This window comes from Physeter macrocephalus, chromosome 17, assembly GCF_002837175.3.
Source record: "Physeter macrocephalus isolate SW-GA chromosome 17, ASM283717v5, whole genome shotgun sequence".
Lineage (NCBI taxonomy): Eukaryota > Metazoa > Chordata > Mammalia > Artiodactyla > Physeteridae > Physeter > Physeter macrocephalus.
The window spans coordinates 43,372,742-43,395,045 of NC_041230.1; the positions used below are offsets into that span (position 1 = coordinate 43,372,742).

The following is a 22,304-nucleotide window of genomic DNA, read 5'->3' on the forward strand; positions in this document are numbered from 1 at the left end:
TTTTTTTTTTGTGGCACGCGGGCCTCTCAGTGTTGTGGCCTCTCCCGTTGCGGAGCACAGGCTCCGGAGGCGCAGCCTCAGCCGCCATGGCTCACGGGCCCAGCCGCTCCGCGGCATGTGGGGTCTTCCCAGACCGGGGCATGAACCCGTGTCCCCTGCATCGGCAGGCGGATTCTCAACCACTGCGCCACCAGGGAAGCCCAAAAATTGCTTTCTTAAGTAAAAATTACTTTGCGCTTCAGACTGTAAAACAATAAAACAAACAAAAACAAAAAAACCCTGAAATGTTGTTCAAAAAGTCCTCCTTGTAGTTAAATGGGATAATTTGATGAAAAAGTATTCAAAGGAAAATATCTGGATTTAGCCTCTAGCCAACTCCTACCACTCCTCAGACCATGTGGAATTAGAAACACTTTTATTTATTTATTTATTTTTTCTGCGATACGCGGGCCTCTCACTGTTGTGGCCTCTCCCGTTGCAGAGCACAGGCTCCGGACGCACAGGCTCAGCGGCCATGGCTCACGGGCCTAGCCGCTCTGCGGCATGTGGGATCTTCCCGGACCGGGGCACGAACCCGTGTCCCCTGCATCGGCAGGCGGGCTCTCAACCACTGCGCCACCAGGGAAGCCCCTAGAAACATTTTTAGCAGATGAAAATATCTGCACACGATATTCACAGTGACTCAGTAATATCATTGAAACACTTTTCCAAAAAGAGATAAAGTTTTTTAAAAAAGATCAAATATATTACTTCACTTTCAATTTTGTAAGATAATGCATGCTTAGTTATTTTTTTAAATTAATTTATTTATTTTTGGCTGCGTTGGGTCTTCGTTGCTGCACATGGGCTTTCTCTAGTTGTGGTGAGCAGGGGCTACTCTTTGTTGCGGTGCACGGGCTTCTCATTGTGATGGCTTCTCTCGTTGCAGAGCATGGGCTCTAGGGGCGCGGGGTTCAGTAGTTGTGGCACACAGCCTCAGCAGTTGTGGCTCACAGGTTCTAGAGGGCAGGCTCAGTAGTTGTGGCTCACGGGCTCTAGAGCACAGGCTCAGTAGTTGTGGCGCACAGGCTTAGTTGCTCCACGGCATGTGGGATCTTCCCAGACCAGGGCTTGAACCTGTGTCCCCTGCACTGGCAGGAGGATTCTTAACCACTGTGCCACCAGGGAAGTCCAGTTATCATATTTTGATAAATCTGCTTTTATGTGATGTTTCTGAAATGAACTGAATTTGTAGTTTCATTGACTTTTACAAATGCAGTATGCTTACTGATATATTGGAATGGACATTTTACTTTGGCATAGCACTTAAATAATGACCTTAAACAACAGTCTAGTCATGGGGATGAGACATATTCACAAGTAATTAGTACACGTGAAAGACTATTTAAGTTACAGACAATTAACGGTCAAAAGGCAAATTAGTTTGGTAAGAGGGAACAAGATAGAATTCTGGGAAGGAAGGTTTAGATTTTATCACTAAGATGTACAGACTATAGCTTTAAGAGGAAGAAGAGGAAGAGGAGAGAAAAGCAAGTGAGAGAAAATGGTGACTGACGGTAGTTACCTTTTTACACATTTCTGTTTTGATTTTGAGCAGGTTAACTTTGAGGCACTCCTCTACTTGACCTGTCTGCTCCTGGGCTGCTGCTTCTTCGGCACATAGACTGGCAATCTGTTCAGGACACACACAAAAAACAAGGGCACCCCTACTCTCAGGAGACACCTCGGTCTCTGAAGCATGTCTATTGGAGATCCTCCCACACATGTGCCCCAGGCTCTTCTCAAACGGATTCCTGGTGGATTTCACTCCCCTCCCTCCCATATGGGATGCCAGGCTCTGTTCTCCTTCACAAGGACTGGCACAGAATTGAAAAACAGTCAATACATGTATCTTCATGCTGTCAACCCCAAGACCTGAGTCAGACTGTCCCAAGGCTGGTCACAAAGAAGGCTACTCTCTGATTCCTCAGAGGAAGGTCACACAGCCAAGTAAAATCCTAAAAGCAAATGCTTGACATTGACAGAGGTTCACAGTCAACCCAGCTACTCAACTTGGAAACACACACACACACACACACACACACACACACACACACACACACAAAGGGGTCCTGACACATAGCCTGCAGCACAGTTAAAAGTTTAACCTTCTTTGGACAGATTTATGAGTAAGCTTTTTTGAAATATCTTTAGCTATGTTCCATAAAATGGACATATGTTGAACAAGGTTCACTACATGACCTTTTCTAGCTAGAAAGTCAAATAATATCCAAGGACTGGCACTTCGTTAGAGGTATTACAGGAGCACTTTTACCCTTCTGGCAAGTGTTGGGAGTGTTCTGCGTTGAACATCAGAATAAGGAGAGGGAAGAACAAACTAGACGCAGACAGATATAATAAAAAAATGCTGTTCAGTAGAGAAATATGGAATCAAAACTGAATAGTGACAGGACTAAGGACAAACCAAATTCAGTGTTACACAGAACCAGGAACTCAGACAGTGGAGAGACTAGAAGAGTCCTGGATTCAGGGCTGAAGGGAAACAGAGTAAAGAACTTTTCTCCAGTAGAAACTTCTCTGACCAGCTCTGTTCACAACCAGTTTTGTCCCCAAATCCTACCTCATCTGAGCAGTGTAGCTGGAGCTGAGGATCGAGTCGGTAATCTAGAGCAGACTCCTGGATGATAATCCGGATCTGGTCTTCACAGTCTGAAGAGAGGCGCTACATGTGACAAGGGAGAATATGTCAGCCTATTAGAACATGTCAGCTTTTTATCTGGGCCCTGGCTTGGGGAAGGTGTGCAAAAAGGTCTTGGGGAAAGTAGCAGCAAGCTAAGGACCTCCAAAGAAAAAACTGCCAGGACTAGTGGAGGTTCCATAAGTAAACCTCTGTGGAAAGCCCAGGGCAGTTTACCTGGTCAGCATATCTCAACTTGAGGCAAGAGATGACTTGACCTTCTAACTCCGAATCATCCTTGGCCTTAGTCAGGATACCATGACAGAATTTAGGAATGTCAGCTTTACAGGCTTTCCTTAGCACAGGGTTTAAGCGGTAATCTAGAGCAGAAAGTAATAAGCACATGATAAAACACTCCACCTGGATTCACAAATGTTTTGAGATCCACTTACCCAAAGGGGGCATATTATGTCAATGACCACTCATAAACCACTGATTTGTTTATCTGGTACATGTTTACTGAGCTCTCACTACACTGTTTTATTTTATTTTCTTTTTGGCCATGTCCTGCAGCTTGTGGGATTGAACCTGGGCCACGGCAGTGAAAAACCCGGAATCCTAACTACTAGGCCACCAGGGAACTCCCTCAACACAGTTTTAAATCAGCAATATACTGTGGTGGAAGAGCAGACGTGGAGACCCCCAGGAAACCTACTCCGCAGCAGCTCTGCAGGATCTATTGAGGCCAACATTCTAAGCAGTCCTCACAAAAATCTAGCAGACATCAGCAACCTTCCCCATGATACATATTTTTGAAAATTCTGAGAACAGAATATGTCCAACTCAACTTGACCACTAAGTTACAAGGTCTTGCAACTCAGAGATTAAATTTCTCTGTTCTAAAACAGATTACCCATATATTCTCCTGCCATATGCGTGAAGTTTTACTAAATTTCTAGACTTTTCAATGAACTTTAGCCCTTATTCGTTTTGTACACCCTTCAAAGGCAAGTTTCCTATGTTTTCAGCCTCCTCTTTCCCATGACTTTCATTCTGTTCTTCTAGATGCTCTTCAGGGAAGAAGTAAGTCACTTTGCTCATTACATCCAGACTCTTTCCTTAACATTCAGGAGCAATGAAGCACCTTTAGTTTAATTAGGCAAGTATATGCCCACTCAATTCCTTTCAAGCCATACCCAGCAGGACCAGGAAAGCCATGCCAAAATGTTACCAGTGTTCTGGGTGATCTGGCGCTTGGTTATCATCTGTTTGCATTTGGGATCCATCAATTCACTGTTCTTATTTTGCTTCAAGCATTGCAACATAGTTTTGGAATCCGCTTCTGGACAGAATCTCTGCAAAGAAACAAAGTTTTATAAAAGTAGTTCCCCAAATATGGCAATTAACACCATATTTATCACTCTTACATCTTTTGGGGAGCTTATGACAGAATCTAAAGGTATCACTTGGGACGAGAAATGGTAAGCCTGAATAATCAGCCAGCTTCAAGTTCCCCTTTATCTATTCTCTACTATATTTCTCACATTTCTTTCTACTACCTGTTTCCTATTTTGGATAGGATGGATTCCCTACTTACACGGCTATGCTACATTACACGGCCTCTCATAAGCTTACATACTGTTTATGCATGAACGTAACATTGTACCAGGTGACCACGTATCCCTCAAGCCACATCTACCCAATCCCAATGGGAAATTTAGAAACTACCCAGCAACCAGTGTGAACAGAGATGTGGGGGAAGGACCTATCTGGTTCACCCCTTTAACCAGAGGGGCTATAATCCTACCAAATCCTGCGGCGCCAGCCCCTGTACACTTGTTAGTGTCCTTGAAGTCAGAGATTCATTTTGGACTAGTGATAAACTCCATCTCTATCTGCTAATCCACAGTCTATTAATTATAGTCCACTGTTATCTTAATATGGGGACATGGATTGCTGACTGATTTTTATAGAAGTCCTCAAAATCTTACAAACCTCCCTCAAATCAGAGCCTGACATTTCCACTTCTACAGAGGACTCAATTCTTCCAGACCCAGCTAAAGAGACTTCTAACTTTCACAATTCTCTTTGGAGTTTATTGATAGGGTGAGGAGTATCATTTTATTTTAAAGGGAAGCTGAAATAAGGGGTTAGCACTTTAAGTTTAATCTCTTTGTACGTGTGGACAGATCCAGGAACTGACATCCAGGTTCTCCAGTCAGCCCTGCTGCAGGGGGCATTTATTGGAGAAGTAAATGAAGCAAAACAACCTGTAGAACAAAAAAAGCCTTTGAGGGTGATAGATGGATGATCAGGACATTTGACGGTGGCTTCCTCAGTATACCTACCACCAACCGTGCTCAAAACCAATCACATATTTAATGGACATCTATTTACTTGTTCCTTAGGTCAAAGTGAGGTTAGCTATCTTAGCTTAGTGGTTCTGAAACTTGCGCTTCATTGGAACCCCCGGGGGCTTGTGAAAACAGAAGGCGCCGCTCCCAGAGCTTGACTCAGAGCTCGGGGTGGGGCCTGAGACTTTGTAAGTTCCCAGGTGGTGCGGACGCTGCAGGTCTAGGGACCAGACTTCGAGAACCACAGCCGTAGCTGTATAAAACAGGTTGACACTGAGAGGTTACATGAATTTTCTCTGAAATTTAAAGAAGTTTGTGTTTTTGTTACGTTGACTTACCCTGTGCTCAACCCTTGGTTTTGGGTCCCTTACCTTTATCATCTGCTTGCAGACTCTCATGAGTGTATAGTCTAGTTCTGGGTCCATCATCTCTGTCTCCTGCAGCTTAAAGACTTTCTGGTGGCAACGGGTGCTCAGCTGCTTCTTGTTTTCTTTCAGACATTCAATAATCTAGGGCATAACAGTTACAGGCAAGTTAAGAGGTGGATCAGGTATTGATAATCCACGTTTTCTGACTGAAGCATTAAGTTCTTAGTACATTCCTCATTTTTCTAAACAGGTACCTTTCATTTCTAATTCCTAGGTAATAGGAATCAGGATTTCCTCACAAAGGAGAATTATATTTACAGATTTACAACCCCAGGGCTAATAGCAAACCCAATGTATAAAAATTACGGATAAAGAGCAGGTTGTACTGGAGTCTAAGGGGAAGGAAACCCCCTCAAGATTCCTGGTTTCTTCTTCCTTCCAGGGCTATTCCTTGTCAAGATTCCTTTTGGAGCATACATCAGGCTCTCTGCCTTTCCCTGGAGCAATAACCCTGACTCGACAGTAAGCACAAGCCAGGAAGTTCAGTTCAACTCAACATTTACCACATGAGAACAGAGCATTAGATGCCAGCTATGAATGAGACTCAATCCTTACCTTTGAAGACTATATAGTCTCACAGGGAAAAGTTATATAAACAAACAACTACAATAAAAAAGATGAGTGAGTTAACATAAAAGAATAAAGTGCCATGGGATGGATTTTAAGATAGTGAATTAGGTGTATCCTAAAACCTCCCCTTCCCTACAACAAACTTTGAGCTACTATAAAAAAACAAGATAAAGAAAGAAAGCAGATGGGAAGCTGCAGTAGCTAGGGCTGTAGCATGTAGTCATGAGACTTCTATGAAATCCTCAAGGCACAACCAAGAATCATCAAATACAGTTGACCCTTCAATGACAAGGGTTTGAACTATGCAGGTCCACTTATATGAGAATTTTTTTCAAGAGTAAACACTACAGTACTACATGATCTGTGACTGGTTGAATCTGTGGATGTGGAACTTCAGAGAGGGAGGGCCCAACATATATGGAGGGCTGACACTATACACAGGTTTTTAACTATGTGGACATGCAGCACTCCTAACCCCATGCTGTTCAAGGGTCAACTGCAGTTAAGGAATACTAATACCGTTAAGAAAGATGATAAACAAAATAAATCAAGGCCTCAAAACTGAGGGGAAAAGGCAACAGAGCAATCAAACATATATTTAATATCTTCAGAACAACAGAGAAGAAAATAGTAAATAAGAATCAAGAACAGGTAGTTATGAGAAGAACCAATTAGAGATGTTACAAATGAAAAATAAGTGAAGGGGACAAGACAGTGGAGTAGAAGGACCTGAGCTCACCTCCACTCGCGAAAACACCAAAATCACAACTAACTGCTGAACAACCACCACAAAAGACTGGAACCTACCAAAAAAGATTCTACTTCCAAAGACAAGCCACAGTGAGATGGCAGGAGGGGCACATTAATGATACAATCAAATCCTATACCCACTGGGTGGGCAACCCACAAACTGGAAAATAAGTATATCGCAGAGGTTCTCCCATAGGAGTGAGAGTTCTGAGCCCCACCTCAGGCTCCCCAGCCTGGGGTTCTGGCATCGGGAGGAGGAGCACGCAGAGCATTTGGCTTTGAAGGCCAGCAGGGCTTGATTGCAGGAATGCCACGGGACTCGGGGAAACAGAAACTCCACTCCTGGAGGGCTCACACAAGGTCTTGTGTACACTAGGACCCAGGGGAAAAAGCAGTGACTTCATAGGAGCCTGGGCCAGACCTATTTGCTGGACTTGGAGGGTCTCCTAGAGAGGCAGGGGGCAGCTGTGGCTCACTGCAGGGACAAGGACATTGGTGGAAGAGGTACTGAGGAGTACTCATTGGCATGAGCTGTCCCGGAGGCCACCATTTTGACACCAAGACATGGCCCCCACCCAACAGTCCTTAGGCTCTAGTGCTGGGACGCCTCAGGCCAAACAACCAATGGGGCAGGAACACAGCCCCACCCATCAAAACACAGGCTGCTTAAAGTCTTCCTGAGCCCACAGCTGCCTCTAAACACACCCCACTGACACGGCCCTGCTCACCAGGAAACCTGCACAAGCCTCTTAGCCCAGCCTCACCCACCAGGAGGCAGACACCAGAAGCAAGAGGAACTACAATCCTGAAGCCAGTGGGACCATAAACACAGAAAGTTTGAGAAAATGAGATGGCAGAGGAATATGCTCCAGACGAAGGAAAAAAGATAAGACCCCAGAAGAACATCTAAGTAATGTGGAGCTAGGCAATCTACCTGAAAAGAACATTCAGAGTAATGATAGTAAAGATGATCCAAGATCTCGGAAAAACAATGGAGTTACAGACTGAGAAGATACAAGAAATGTTTCACAAAGAGCTAGAAGATATAAAGAAGAAACAAACAGGGACGAACAATATAAAAACTGGAATGAAAATACACCAGAAGGAATCAATAGCAGAATAAATGAGGCAGAAGAACGGATAAGTGAGCTGGAAGACAGAATGGTGGAAATCACTGCTGCAGAACAGAATTAAAAAAATAAAAAAGAATGAAAAGAAATGAGGAGAGTTTAAGAGACCTCTGGGACAACATTAAATGTACCAACATTTGCATTATAGGGGTCCCAGAAGGAGAAGAGAGAGAGAAAGGGCCTGAGAAAATATTTGAAGAGATGATAGCTGAAAACTTCCCTAACATGGGAAAGGAAACAGTCACCCAAGTCCAGGAAATGCAGAGAATTCCAGGCAGGATAAACCCAAGGAGGAACACACCGAGACACATATTAATCAAACTGACAAAAAATAAAGACAAGCAGGAAATATTAAAAGCAAGAAGGGAAAAGCAACAAATAACATACAAGGGAATTCCCATAAGGTTATCAGCTGATTTTTCAGCAGAAACTCTGCAGGACAGAAGAGATTGGCATGATATATTTAAAGTGATGAAAAGGAAAAACATACAACCAAGAATACTCTACCCAACAAGGCTCTCGTTCAGATTTGATGGAGTAATCAAAAGCTTTCCAGATAAGCAAAAGCTAAGAGAATTCACCACCAAACCAATTTTACAATAAATGCTAAAGGAACTTCTCTAGGCAGAAAAGAAAAGGCCACAAGTAGAAACAAGGAAAATACGAATGGGAAAGCTCACCAGTAAAGGCAAACATACAGTAAAGGTAGGAAACCATCCACAAATATGGTATCAGAACCAGCAGTCGTGAGAAGAGGAGAGTACAAATGCAGGATATTGGAAATGCATTGGAAATTAAGAGACCAGCAACTTAAAACAATCTTGTGTATATATATAGACTGCTATATCAAAACCTCATGGTAACCACAAACCAAAAATCTACAATAGATATACACACAAAGAAGAAAAAGGAATCCAAACACAACACTAAAGACAGTCATCAAATCACGAGAAGAGAACAAAAGAGGAAGGGAAGCAAAAAGATCTACAAAAACTAATCCAAAACAATTAATAAAATGGCAATAAGAACATACATATAGGTAATTACCTTAAATGTAAATGGATTAAATGCTCCAACCAAAAGACATAGACTGGCTGAATGGATACAAAAACAAGACCCCTATATATGCCATCTATAAGAGACCCACTTCAGATCTAGGGACACATACAGACTGAAAGTGAGGGTATGGAAAAAGGTACTCCATGCAAATGGAAATCAAAAGAAAGCTGGAGTAGCAATACTCATATCAGACAAAATAGACTTTAAAGACTATTACAAGAGACAAAGAAGGACACTATGTGATGACCAAGGGGTCACTCCAAGAAGATATAACAATTGTAAATATATGTGCACCCAACACAGGAGTACCTCAATCTATAAGGCAAATGTTAACAGCCTTAAAAGAACAAATCAACAGTAACACAATAATAGTGGGGGACTTTAACACCGCACTTACGTCAATGGACAGACAGAATCAATAAGGAAACATAGGCCTTATACGACACATTAGACCAGATGGACTTAACTTATATTTATAGACCATTCCATCCGAAAGGAGCAGAATGCACATTCTTTTCAAGTGCACATGGAACATTCTTCAGGATAGACCACATGCTGGGCCATAAAGCAAGCCTCAGTAAATTTAAGAAAACTGAAATCATATCAAGCATCTTTTCCGACCACAGCACTGTGAGATTAGAAATCAACTACAAGATAAAATAGCATCAGAAAATACAAAGTACATAGGAATAAATCTGACAAAAGATGTAGAAAAACTGTACACCAGAAACTAAAAATCATTGCAGATATAAACCAGTAAGAAAACCTAAATAAATGATAATATGAGGGGAAAAACACCTTATCTATAGAGAAAGAGATTTTAGTGGACTGAATTTCGGTTCCCCAAAAGATATGTGTAAGTCCCAAACCCATAGTTGTGAATGTGAATATTTGGGAGAAAAATTCTTTGCAAAAGTAATTAAGTGAGGGATCTCAAAATGAGATCATCCTGAGTTATCTGGATGGGCCCTAAATCTAATGTAAAGAAAATATACATAATACACAAAGGAGAGACACAGAGGAGAAGGTCATGAGAAGATGGAGGCAGAGACTGGAATCATGCAGCCCCAAGTCAAGGACTGGAACCACCAGAAGATGGAAAAAGCAAGGAAGCATTCCGCCCTAGAGCCTTAGGAAAGAAAGCAGTCTTGCCAACACCTTGATTTCAGACTTCAGGCCTCCAGAACTGTGAAATAATAAATTTGTTTTAAGGCACCCAGTTTGTGGTAATTTGGCAGCTCTATGAAACTAATATACAGATGCAAGAATTACAGTGGACCTCTCATCAGAAACTATGCAGAAAACAGTGTGAAATGAAATATTTAAAGTATTTAAAGAAAAAAAAATCCAGCAACCTAGAATTCTATATCCAGCAACCTAGAATTCTATATCCAGCAAAACTGTTCTTCAAAAATGAAGAGAAGATAGACTTTCTCACACAAATAAAAACAGGGAATTCACTGCCCATACATGCACCTTGTAAAAAAAAATGTTAAAAAAGAAGCTCTTTGGGCAGAAGGGAAAATATATAGGTCAAAACCTTGGATCTACATAAAGAAAGGAAGAGCATTAGAGAAGGAAAAAAGTGAAAAAAATGATTTATTTTTCTTATTCTTAATTGGTCTGAGAACTGTCTAATAACAATGTACTGGGTGATCATAGCATATGCATAAAAAATGAATAATAGCAATGTCACAAGGGATGGGTGGAAGGAATTGCGAATGCTCTCTAATAAAATACATACACTATATGAGAAAAAAAAAAAGAAATGAAAAATAAAACCCAACTGGTAGTCTCTCTAAAGAGCAGGATGGAAAGTGCTATAGGATAAATTATGAAGCTGGGAAACAGAACTGAAAAATTACCTCAGTGTAGTACAGAGAGATGAAGAAGTGAAAAGCATAAAAGAAAAATTGAGAGACATGGAGGACAGATTCAGATGCTCCAAATGTCTAACAGGAGTTCCAGAAGGAAGGAAAAGGAAGGCAATATTTGAAAGGTTTGAGAATTTCCTAGAACTGAAGTAAGACATGAATTCTGAGAATGAATGAGCCAACCAGGATAATGAAAACAAAAACCATATCTAATTATATCACAGTGAAATTACAGATCATTAAAGATAAAGAGAAAACTCAGAGGGAGATTAACTACACAGAAATGAGAATCAGATTGACATCAGACTTTGCATCACAAACAGCAGATACTAGAAGACAACGAAGCCATTATCTCAAAGGCTAAAGTACCTGGCAATGCCCTGAACTAGAAGAGGTAGATGAGTCAATGGAAGAACATTAAAAACAAAAACAAAAAACACTTGATTGCATTTCATTCCTGATGATTCTGGGTAGGGCCCTGTTCTGTGAATTAGGGAAAAAAAACCCTCCCATGATGGTTCTTACGTGACCTCTAGTTAAGAACTTCTGTGCAATGGGATCATATGAGGGAATAATTAATTTTGGAGGGGCAGAGTGTTGGGAAAGCTATAGAGAGGAGGAGGCATTTGAAGGATAATTAGAAGTTTACTAGGCAGACAAGGTGGGGGAGGACAAGGTAACCTGAAAGAGGGAAGAGAATGAATAGGTGACAAAGAGGAATGAAGGTGAGCAAAAGTAGTCTGTTTGGGAAAAGCAGCCTGGCATAGGTTAAGAAGGGATGACCAGGCTGGATAGGATGTGAGGGGGCCTATCTCACCAACGCAGAATTAATTATTAAAACGGTACCTTCACGTTACCTTTACAATTAAAAAATAAAAACAAAAAGTTACCTGAGCGTTGCCATACTGCACGGTGGAACAGTGGTTCTTGATGTCACTCTTGCAGGCTTCATACAGATCTGGTTCCAGACGGATGTCCTCTGTCTGTATGAGGGGGAACCAGCATGGAACAGTGAGCTTACTCTGAGCTGGAGAGATCAAATGTTCTACATATTTATTTGTTGATTGGATCTTGTCTGGTGGCCATAACTTCTGCACAGCTAAGTGGCAGCAGTGTGGTCACTGCAGTAAACGGAGACGTAGGACTGAGTTTCAGTTCTGCCACTACCTAGCTACAAGGCCTTGGCCTTTGTTTGCAAAATGAAATGCTACCATCTACTCTGACCCCTTCACAGGACTGCTGTGCGATGAAATAAGATAGTATGAAGTGAAAACCACTTTGAAAGCTAAAACCATTACACAGATGTAGGACTCTACTTTTATTATTATTTTACTGAAAGAGCCAGGTTCAAATCTAAGGACCCAAAGTTTCTATTATAGAAGTATGTTTAGGCCAGTTCCACTTAAACATAATTACCACAGAATCACTACCTCTGTATGTGAAAATCTGGTACTGCAACTTTGGGGATATTAATAATACCTGGTGTCCATTACTAGTTTTTGCTTAGACTGAGGTGAAGTATGATTCACAATACAAAACATATTAAAATATATTTTTAGCTGTCTTAATGTGGCTTGGGCTTATCCTCAAAAGTAAAGTGAGAAGAAGTGTCCTCTCATAGGACCACACTCTGGGTGGCTCCCCAACATCCACCTCACCTTGATTATCAGTAAGCTCATCAGTGAGTGCATCCCCTGATGGGGGATGGGGCACAGATCTCAAACGGACACAATCAAATTGAGGAGAAGGACCTTTATTTCGTGCTGGGGGCAGTTTTCTCTTGTTTCTATTTTCCTGCTGGAGGTGAATATTGCAACAGGTGGCCCAGCTGTTGCAGGCAGCCATTGTGCGGCCATGAGGGAAAACGGCCTTAACAATGAAGCTGGTGTCCAAGGCAGCAGACTGGAGAGGGAGAGACCCTCGATCCTCGAGGACATTACTGATGCAATGACTACATCACATGCTTACAGCTTGTCTTACAGCTGGACTTCCAGTTATGTGTGGTAAAAAATACTTTATCATTGAAAAAAAGGAAAACAAGAAGCTGTCCTATGGTAAAATTTTAGCATGCAACTCCAAGTCTTAACCATCACACTTGTGGCTAAAATCTTTCAGTTTGCCCTCACCCTTCACCTAACTCTCTAAGCCCTGCCCTGTGGTTTCTGGACCAGAGGTTGTGCTCTGCAGCGTTACCATCTCCAGCTCCTCCACCCGCAGCTGCTTGCGGCACTTCAGGGACACCCTGTGTTCCTTGGCTTCCTGGAGAGTGTCGTTACGCACGGTGGTGCTTAGGCAGATCACCACGTCCACCCTGCCAAGGAAAGAAGAGGCCTGAGACTGGCTGGAGCCACACAAAGGCAGATGGCCGAGAACTGGGCTGGGGCAAGGGCCACACAATCCCCTCAGAACCCAGGAACCCCTTTACCATGTTTATGAATGCCTTTCCTGTGAGTCTCACTGTGTTTTCAGAGAGTTAAAAGCAGCAATTTGTCTGTATATGTCATAAAAGTTGGGCCACAGCTCAAATGCTGACAACATTCCTGGCTGGTGGGGAGGCCAGAGAGGGGACATGTGTGCAAGGACAGTTCAACACTTGTTTTGATGAAAACATGTGACCAGAGAGGAATGCTACTCTACTCTTAACTCTGGACAGTGTCTTTGATATACTGAGAAAATCATTCCTGAAAAGCACAGAAATCTGAGCAAACACGGGAACTTGGTTTATATGAGGGGAAATGTGTTCTAGAAATGCACCTTTGCAAAGAGCAGCATGGAAGAATTTGGGCAGCCATGCTATAAAAGCTCATCACTCTCCTCATTAACACCTAATTCTTAAATGAATACAGCTTTTGTTTCTTTACTACATCTCTAACTCAGTGAAAGCCTCTGCTGCTTCCCTGAAGAGATGACACAATGGAATGATGTTCGGAGGAAATCAGTTAACATCTTATTCACACTGCAACGTGCTCCTCTAAGTACACAATCTGTATGTGCTTCATCAGTTAGATAGCCTGAACCTGGAAAAATTAAAAATGCTCCTTTAGGACATAGGCTCTCCATATCAGAACTACCACCACCAGGTGTGGCTCCAGGCTGCTATAAAGAGGATATGTCTAGACAATCCAAGTGTTTGGCCATACTACCAAAGGCGGGTGCAGGAGGCCTGCAGGGCTAATCTGGTCAGATAGCAGCAGGCCACCCGACATCTTGGATGCTCATTCAGTAGCTAAGAGGGACTTGAGGGAAGCAGAACGAATCAATTACAAGCTACATACTTCTTCTTTATGTTGGGACAAAGTTTCAACACGTCCTCCTTGCAGGCCATTTTAAACTTGTAAGAGAACCGAAAATCCTTCATCTGCACCTAAAAAAGATGATGAAAAAGAAAATCAGAAGCTCTGTGACAAGGTCTAATCAGCAGCGCTGGGTGTAAGTGTATCCATATACCGTTTGCAGCGGCTAGCTTTTCAGGCCTGCACAACTCTGTCTCTCTCAGACTTCATGACCTGCTAAGCTCCCCACGGCAGCTTTTGCTCCGGGCACACCAGCTTCCGGTCACACACAGGCTGCGATTCTTCCCCCAGATCTTCCCATGGTTTGCTCCCTCACTTTTCTTGATGCTTCTATTCAAATACCTCCTTCTCAAGTCCCTTTTCTCCACCACCCTGCAGGCCTTGCACTGCTTTATTTTTCCTCACAGGCTCACCTGAAACTGTATTTATTTGTAAATGTATTTTTGCATCTCTCTTTCACAAGAATGTAAACAAGTCAACAAGGGCACAGGGTCTGTCTGCCCTCCCCTGCCTCCCAGTGCCCACAGTCCAGAGGCCCTGGGGATGGCAGTCAGGGAGGCTAGGTGCCCCAACAAGAGGTCAATTTTACATAGATGACTGGATTTCACCCTTCTAGGAAGGAAGTGCTTGCTTTATCAGAAATACTTCCTTTAGACCTGTGGTAACTATGAAGACTATGGTTTAAGCTTCTTATTCAAATGCCAGACCTGGGTAGTATGATTTAAAAGAAAAGCTTAGATTCGAGGGTACTGATACACATTTGGGCTGCTGCACTGAACAGATATTTGGAAAAAATGATTTTTCACAGAAGAGGTGCTCTGATGTTCTGAAAGAGGAAGGGATTCAGTAACCATCCAAGCAGTCAAGACAAGAACGATGTGCCAGGTGTTACTGACCAGCTGGAAGTGGGTGACTCCAATGGCGCACTTCTCATTCATATCCTTCTGGTGTTTGTTCTGTATGAGACACTCCATCAAGTCTCCAGAGTCTATCTGGTTATCTGCTACATCCTGGGGAAGGTAGTGCACATTTACACTTCATTTGTAACTATTAATGAACAAAGCCTGCACCCCAGCCCATACAAAAAATGCAAACAAGATTGATTCTAGAGCCTTTACAAATAAGACACATCACAAATTATGTCAAAATAAGTCTGAGACATTACAAAGGATCAACACTCAGGGGAATAAAATTTACGCAGCAAGTTGCCCTCCCTGCGTGAAGCTCCAACAAGAACGTGTACTATGCAGGTCTTTTAACTCTTTTCCTTACACGATGCCGGCAGCTGGCTTTAGGGATAACGTCTAACATTGTCTGCTGATTGTCAGATCATTATGGTTCCTGGGTGTGTTTCACTCCCACAATTTAGGTAGTTCAGTAAGTGACTAAAAGTAATAAAGTAACGGAATTCCCTCAACATCAGGTACAAGGAGAGAGCTGGAAGGGGAAGCCACATTATTGTTAACAAATCCCGACTGTATGTATCAGAAGCAATTCAGCCCTACTAATGGGGCTTCCCCCTCCCCGTTTTCCTTACAAAGGGCATCTCAGCAAGTGCTGTTAACCAAAGATCTGGTCACCTAGAAGGGGTAAGCAAATAAGTTTGCCCAGGATGGTGGCCCCCCTTGATGTTTACATTTTCAACTTTAACTGGTGAAAGTTGGTTATCACTTAGGAGCAATGTGAGCTGAAGACAGAGATGAGTTCAATACATGTGGGGGCCAGAGCCCCAGTGAAATTCGTTCTGTTTCTAACCCTTGTTCCTCTAGACATCACTTACGTGGCAAAAGTTCTGAATTATGGGCTCGCAGGCTCTCATCAGCAAGGCTTCTATTTGAATATCCTGCAGAAGATTAAAATATCAGTAATTCTTTTTTTTTAACATCTTTATTGGAGTATAACTGCTTTACAATGGTGTGTTAGTTTCTGCTTTATAACAAAGAGCTTACCCTTCCCCCTCCCCATGTCCTCAAGTCCATGCTCTAGTAGGTCTGTGTTTTATTCCTGTCCTACCACTAATCTCTTCATGACATTTTTTTTTCTTAGATTCCATATATATGTGTTAGCATACGGTATTTGTTTTTCTCCTTCTGACTTACTTCACTCTGTATGACAGACTCCAGGTCTATCCACCTCATTACAAATAACTCAGTTTCATTTCTTTTTATGGCTGAGTAATATTCCATTGTATATATGTGCCACATCTTCTTTATCCATTCATCTGTTGATGGACACTTAGGTTGCTTCCATGTCCTGGCTATTGTAAATAGAGCTGCAATGAACATTGTGGTACATGATACTTTCTGAATTACCGTTTTCTCAGGGTATATGCCCAGTAGTGGGATTGCTGGGTTGTATGGTAGTTCTATTTTTAGTTTTTTAAGGAACCTCCATACTGTTCTCCATAGTGGTTGTATCAATTTACATTCCCACCAACAGTGCAAGAGGGTTCCCTTTTCTCCACACCCTCTCCAGCTAAAATATCAGTAATTCCGCTTTAGAAAGAGCCAGGGGTGGGGGAGGAACAGTTTCTTTCTCTGAATCAGTATCATCTGATGGGTAAATAGTCCAATATGTACATTTGGAAACTATTCCAGTATTTCAGTTAGATAGCCCCAGCACAGACAGAACAGCAGTTCTACGCTACTCCTCTAACGCTCCTTCATTATACTTTGAAAGGCAAGTTTTCTAGAGGCAGATTCCCCTCGTGCTTGAGCAAGAGAGAAGACAGAAGTAAGAACTGTGGGGAGAAAAAAACATTTAAAAATAGTATTAGAGTATAAACAACTCTACCCCAATGAAAAATAAATAAAATAAAATAAAAAATAAAAATAAAAATAATATTAGAGTATGTAAAGCCTTTGGAATTTTTCCCCAAAGCTAAGCAGTTCAAAATGAAAACAGGAGTAACTGACATCTATCATTCTGTCCTCGAACCACATGACAAACTACTACCTCTTGGGAACACACGCTAACTGCCTTCAAGCAGAGTAACTGCTGTGCAGTATTAGCTGCTGAAATAACATCTTCCTTTAAAGAGTTACACACCCCAGAACATCCTCATCAGCCCACAAGGACAATGAGAATGAGACAGGAGATGGCACAAGATAAAAGAAGGCAGTGCATTTTTGAAAAATAGAAAGAAAAAAAAGACCCTAAGAAATGTAATTTTATGTATTGCCAATTTTGACAACTTAAATAGTTCTAAAAGGCTTATTAAAAAACATAGCTATTCCCTGTTTCCCTGATTTCTGGCCCTACAAGGCAATTTTCACATTTTAACTGCCCCCCCAATACTCTCTGTATTTCAAATAGTATGCCTATGCTTATGAGGTTTCTTTTTAATCTCATTTTTTGTACTTTAGTGAGTTTTAGGATGGAACAGGGATAAACATGGAATAATATTCAATCTTCCATGCTTAACTGCAAATCCCAGGCTTTTATTTTATTTCAGTGGACAAACATTACCAAATGGGGACTTCCCTGGTGGCGCAGTGGTTAAGAATCCACCTGCCAATGGGGGGGAACACGGATTCGATCCATGGTCGGGGAAGATCCCACATGCCGCAGAGCAGCTAAGCCCGTGAGCCACAACTACGGAGCCTGCACTCCAGAGACCGCGAGCCGCAACTACCGAGCCCACATGCCTAGAGCCCGTGCTCCACAACAAGAGAAGCCACCACAATGTGAAGCCTGCGCAACACAACCAAGAGTAGCCCCTGCTCGCCTCAACTAGAGAAAGCCCACGCGCAGCAAAGAAGACCCAATGCAGCCAAAAAGAAATAAGTTAAAAAAACAAAACAAAAAAACATTACCAAATGACCTAATTGAAAGAGCTAAGGATGACAGAATAGGAATGCTTGGACTATTCTTGAATGTGATTAAAGGATTTGAAGTATAGCTGTTATTTTTTCTTAAAGGGGGAAAAAAGATTGGTCTCGTCACTATGATAATCCTAATTTATGAAAAAACCCCAAGGGCTAAATGCAGTGTTAAGCTACAGAAATGAGAAAAGGGGTTCAAGAAGCATCACGATATTCTTCTTTAAAAAGCAAACAGAGAATGTGACAAGGTTTCTTTTGTTCTACAGAGAATCTGAACTCTCAAGAGTCTCGAAACAAAAGAACTAAGAAGAAATGAAAGGCTGCTGACAGGGCACTCTCCTTCCATGAGCTGCAAACTGCTTACCTCGGATTCTAACTCGGTGAGGTTGCCGACTATATCTCTGCACTCTACAGCCAAGTCATCAAGATGATCCTGGAGGCATTCAAGCTCCTGCAAATAAAAGGGCACTCTCTTAGCGTTTGTCAATTATATAAATAATCAAATGTAGATGAGATACCAGTGTCCACTTCCTTTTCAGTAGTCTTCCTTTTCTTTTCTTTTAAACAACTTCACTGAACAGAATGCTAGAGCTTTATTTGAGTCCCCAAACTGGCATTTTTGAAAAGATAATTATTTGATGTATCAGGGTGGTTAAGAGGGTCAAGGGGGTACAACAGCCATGCAAATCCTCCAGAAGGCCAAACTGATAAGTCCAACAAGAATCAATGTTCAGGTGTCCTCAGAGTCTAAAAATCTTATCAGGCCTTTACTCCATTCCGTCAACACCCTGCTAATCTGCATTTTGATAATGATCATTGGACAAAATATTCACAGTGAAAGACATGGCATATTCTATGACTCTTCGTGGGCAAGTAGGTTGGGACCCAGTTTCAGGGTCTGAAACACAGTAGAGAGCTGATAGCTCCTGCAAATCAAATCTGGGATTCTAACCCTAACCCACATAAAAGGATCCTCTGAGGGTAACTGCAAAACAAGTGAGCACACTAGGGTTTGAGTATCTAAAAGCTATCTTACCTGGGCTTTGGGAACTGAGCTGGAGTTACCTTGTAACATCAGTCTATTGCTATTCCTTTTAGAGACTTAACAGGTTTTAAGTTTTACATTAGCTTACTTTCCCAAGGAACATGAACTGCTATTTCTCAGCAAAGGGCTCTGTTAAAGGATCAAGTTTAACTTACTGACTATTCTGCAAGAATCTCTGTTTCAGAATTAGAATGGGAAGCGAGGAGAAGGATTGTGGGAATTATACAAGAGCCAGAAAGGGAGTATGGGGTGGGGGGATCCTAAAGGAAAATGCATACAACTTTTGGGAGGAGATAAATGGCTAAGGGAAAAATTCCACTCATGGACTCCTTTCTTAAGTTTAGCTTCACAGTGATGGGCTGTAACGTAGTGCTGCTTTCTCACTGTTACTTTACTGGGGGTATGAAAGGAACTGTTTCATGGGATTCCATATGACTATATCCCTTGTTTCATTAGACAGAGGCAACAGAAAGCTAAACTATATGGCATTTCCTAACAATAAACTCGACAGAACTGTAGCAGGTCCAGGAAACAGACTGCTGAAAATGATATTCCCAGGCCCAAAAGATCTGAGTAGGCATCATGTTGCTTTTAAAAAATGTCCAATTCCTGCACATGTGACTTTCATTTAATCCCAGAGGGTGTTTTGGAGTGGTACAAACGGAACCGTTCATGTCTCCTTCTAGTATTAATGGGGCTTTAAATAAGTAGCTATTCCTCACTGCATGGTTCCTCTGCCTTGATCTAAAAGACAAGATACCTTCCCACCTAATTTGCTAGAATGCAACAACATATCTTTCTTCTTTTTTTTTTTTTTAACTAGGCACAAAATCCTAAGAAACCATTTATAGCATGATGCACATTAATTCTTGGGGCTGCTCCTTTTCTACACTTTCCTGTACGGAGAGGTTATAATAAAATGGAACAAATGCCTGGCTAGGATTAGACCTGAGCTCTAGGTAAGTTAATACCCTTCATTTCTCTGAGCCTCAACTGTATCAATTAGTAAATGGAAAAAATAATTCCATTCCTACATCTCTTCTAGGACTGTCACAGGGCAAGCATACTATTCATGCATATCAGTATTTGCATATCGATGTATATATTTATACTCTGCCTTCCCTCAAAAGGACCTAATGTAGCTTACAAAAATGAGAAAAGAAAAAAAAAAGGGCAAGATAAAATCAATTAAAAATGAGTAAAGGGGCTTCCCTGGTGGCGCAGTGGTTGCGCGTCCGCCTGCCGATGCAGGGGAACCGGGTTCGTGCCCCGGTCTGGGAGCATCCCACGTGCCGCGGAGCGGCTGGGCCCGTGAGCCATGACCGCTGGGGCTGTGCGTCCAGAGCCTGTGCTCCGCAACGGGAGAGGCTACAACAGTGAGAGGCCCGCGTACCGCAAAAAAAAAAAAAAAAAAAAAAAAAAAAAAAAAAAAAAGAGTAAAAAAGAGAAAAGAAAAAGAAAGTATGTTAAGGAAAGTGGAATGAAGCCAGTAGCAGGTTAGTACACAAAATGCCTACCACAAAATCTAATACACCTGCTAGAGGCACGCCATATCTTTGGCTCGAGGCTTTTTAAGAGGCAGCACAAAGACAGAAAACAATCAATTACAAAACATAATAACCATAACATTAAAGTAAACTAACTGCTTAGGAAAAGTACAATTATAGAGACCAAAGAGAACATTTTCCTCAGGCTTTCTTATAGGAAGAACAGTGACGAATATAACAAATCACACACCTGTGAAGTTGATGGAGATGGATTTTATGGTGTTTGTAGTCTATATAAAATGTTAATCAGGAACATTATTATTATTACTACCCCATAAATAGGTAGCTTTGTCACCTACCTGTCCAGTCTCTGTTTTTTCACTGCACCATTTCCCCAGATCAATCAGGCACTTATCCTGAAGGGCAGGATCCAGCTTAACGTCCATGGCACGCTGGTGTAGGATCCTCTGGACTTCAGCTCGGCATTCCCGTGAGAGCTACATGAGAAATAATACGCAAAATACTTCAAAGGTACCAAAACCAAAACCAAAAGACACAAGATAGAACAAATCCATTGTCAGGAAACTAACAAATAAGTTTACAGTTATTTGAACCGAACTTTATACCTCGAATCTCTTCCAGAATAAAAATTAAATGTTCTAGGAGGCTTCTAAACACCTTTATCTCTAGGAATGCGATTATAAATACATTAGGCATTTTATAATATACTGTATGAAACAATATTCTTTTCTCAGAGTATCCTGATAAAAGTGAATTAGGACTGAATCACTATGCTGTACACCTGAAACTAATATAATATTGTAAATCAACGATACGTCAATTAAAAAATGAACTGGATTTGTTCAGATGAGGTAGAGAGTTTTTTGTTTAGGAAAATTAATTTGCCACTACTCTATGAATGTAGAGTGGAATGCTGGGTCTGATTCAAGAGAGAATAAACACTTGGGTGAGGAGAACTGAGTTCAAATTTACCTAAACTCGGAACAAGCAGGTGAGAGTTACTTCAGGTCAGAACCCGACTCTTCTAGATAAGTTAATGAGAATTAGCAGAGGGTCAAACAGATGAAAACTAATATTTTGGGGAGAGTTGTGAGAAGGCTGTCATTGACAGGTACAGTCAGTCTCTCCTCCTAAAAGAGCCAACACATCTGCAGGGAGGTATGGTGGGGATAGAGAGTAACTGCTTAATGGGCATAAGAGTTTCCTTTCAGAAACACGGAAATATTTTGGAAGTAGAGGTGGTGGTTGCACAACTTTGTGAATGTACTAAATGCCACTGAATTTTTCCTTCTAAAATGATTAACTTTATGTTACGTGACTTTAACCTCGATTTTTAAAAGAAGCCTATTTTTTAAAAGGACAGCATACCAGATTCCAACTCTTTCTTGATTTACAAAGACAAGGAACCTCCTACTATAGTGACTACCAAGATGCTAGGATTTAGGAGCTCCTGTGATTAATGACAGGCTCATTATACAAAGAATTTAAGTAACAACAAATTTCCATATTTTCTTACATAGCAATATAAAAACTGGGTTACTATTGCAGTAACTAAAGTATGACATTTCTTTCTGAGTCTCCTCATTCTGAATCCTAAACAGACTTTTGCATTAAGCTCAAAAGGGGTACTTGCAAACATGCCTGTGAAATAATACCATCTATATTTTCTGTAACAAATGCAGGGCTGAAATGCAATAGAGTATCTCAGAAGGCTTAAAAAGGCCACCCTGGGGCTTCCCTGGTGGTGCAGTGGTTGAGAGTCCGCCTGCCGATGCAGGGGACACGGGTTCAT

The 22,304-nt window shown here is 41.6% G+C and overlaps 1 protein-coding gene across 2 annotated transcripts in view; it reads right to left on the minus strand.

The window, feature by feature from the left end:
- The window catches only part of GLG1 (golgi glycoprotein 1), a 161,119-nt gene that overhangs the window by 8,000 nt on the left and 130,815 nt on the right, over positions 1–22,304 (minus strand). For both annotated transcript variants that reach the window (XM_007102258.4, XM_007102257.4), the window contains exons 12-23: positions 20,851–20,988; positions 18,324–18,410; positions 15,916–15,978; positions 15,032–15,145; positions 14,118–14,206; positions 13,036–13,153; positions 11,733–11,825; positions 5,403–5,540; positions 3,909–4,032; positions 2,915–3,057; positions 2,621–2,722; positions 1,565–1,672 (exon numbers count right to left, since the gene is read on the minus strand). In XM_007102258.4, the coding sequence (XP_007102320.2) occupies positions 1,565–1,672; positions 2,621–2,722; positions 2,915–3,057; positions 3,909–4,032; positions 5,403–5,540; positions 11,733–11,825; positions 13,036–13,153; positions 14,118–14,206; positions 15,032–15,145; positions 15,916–15,978; positions 18,324–18,410; positions 20,851–20,988 (1,317 nt within the window). The remainder of the gene's footprint in view (positions 1–1,564; positions 1,673–2,620; positions 2,723–2,914; positions 3,058–3,908; positions 4,033–5,402; positions 5,541–11,732; positions 11,826–13,035; positions 13,154–14,117; positions 14,207–15,031; positions 15,146–15,915; positions 15,979–18,323; positions 18,411–20,850; positions 20,989–22,304) is intronic.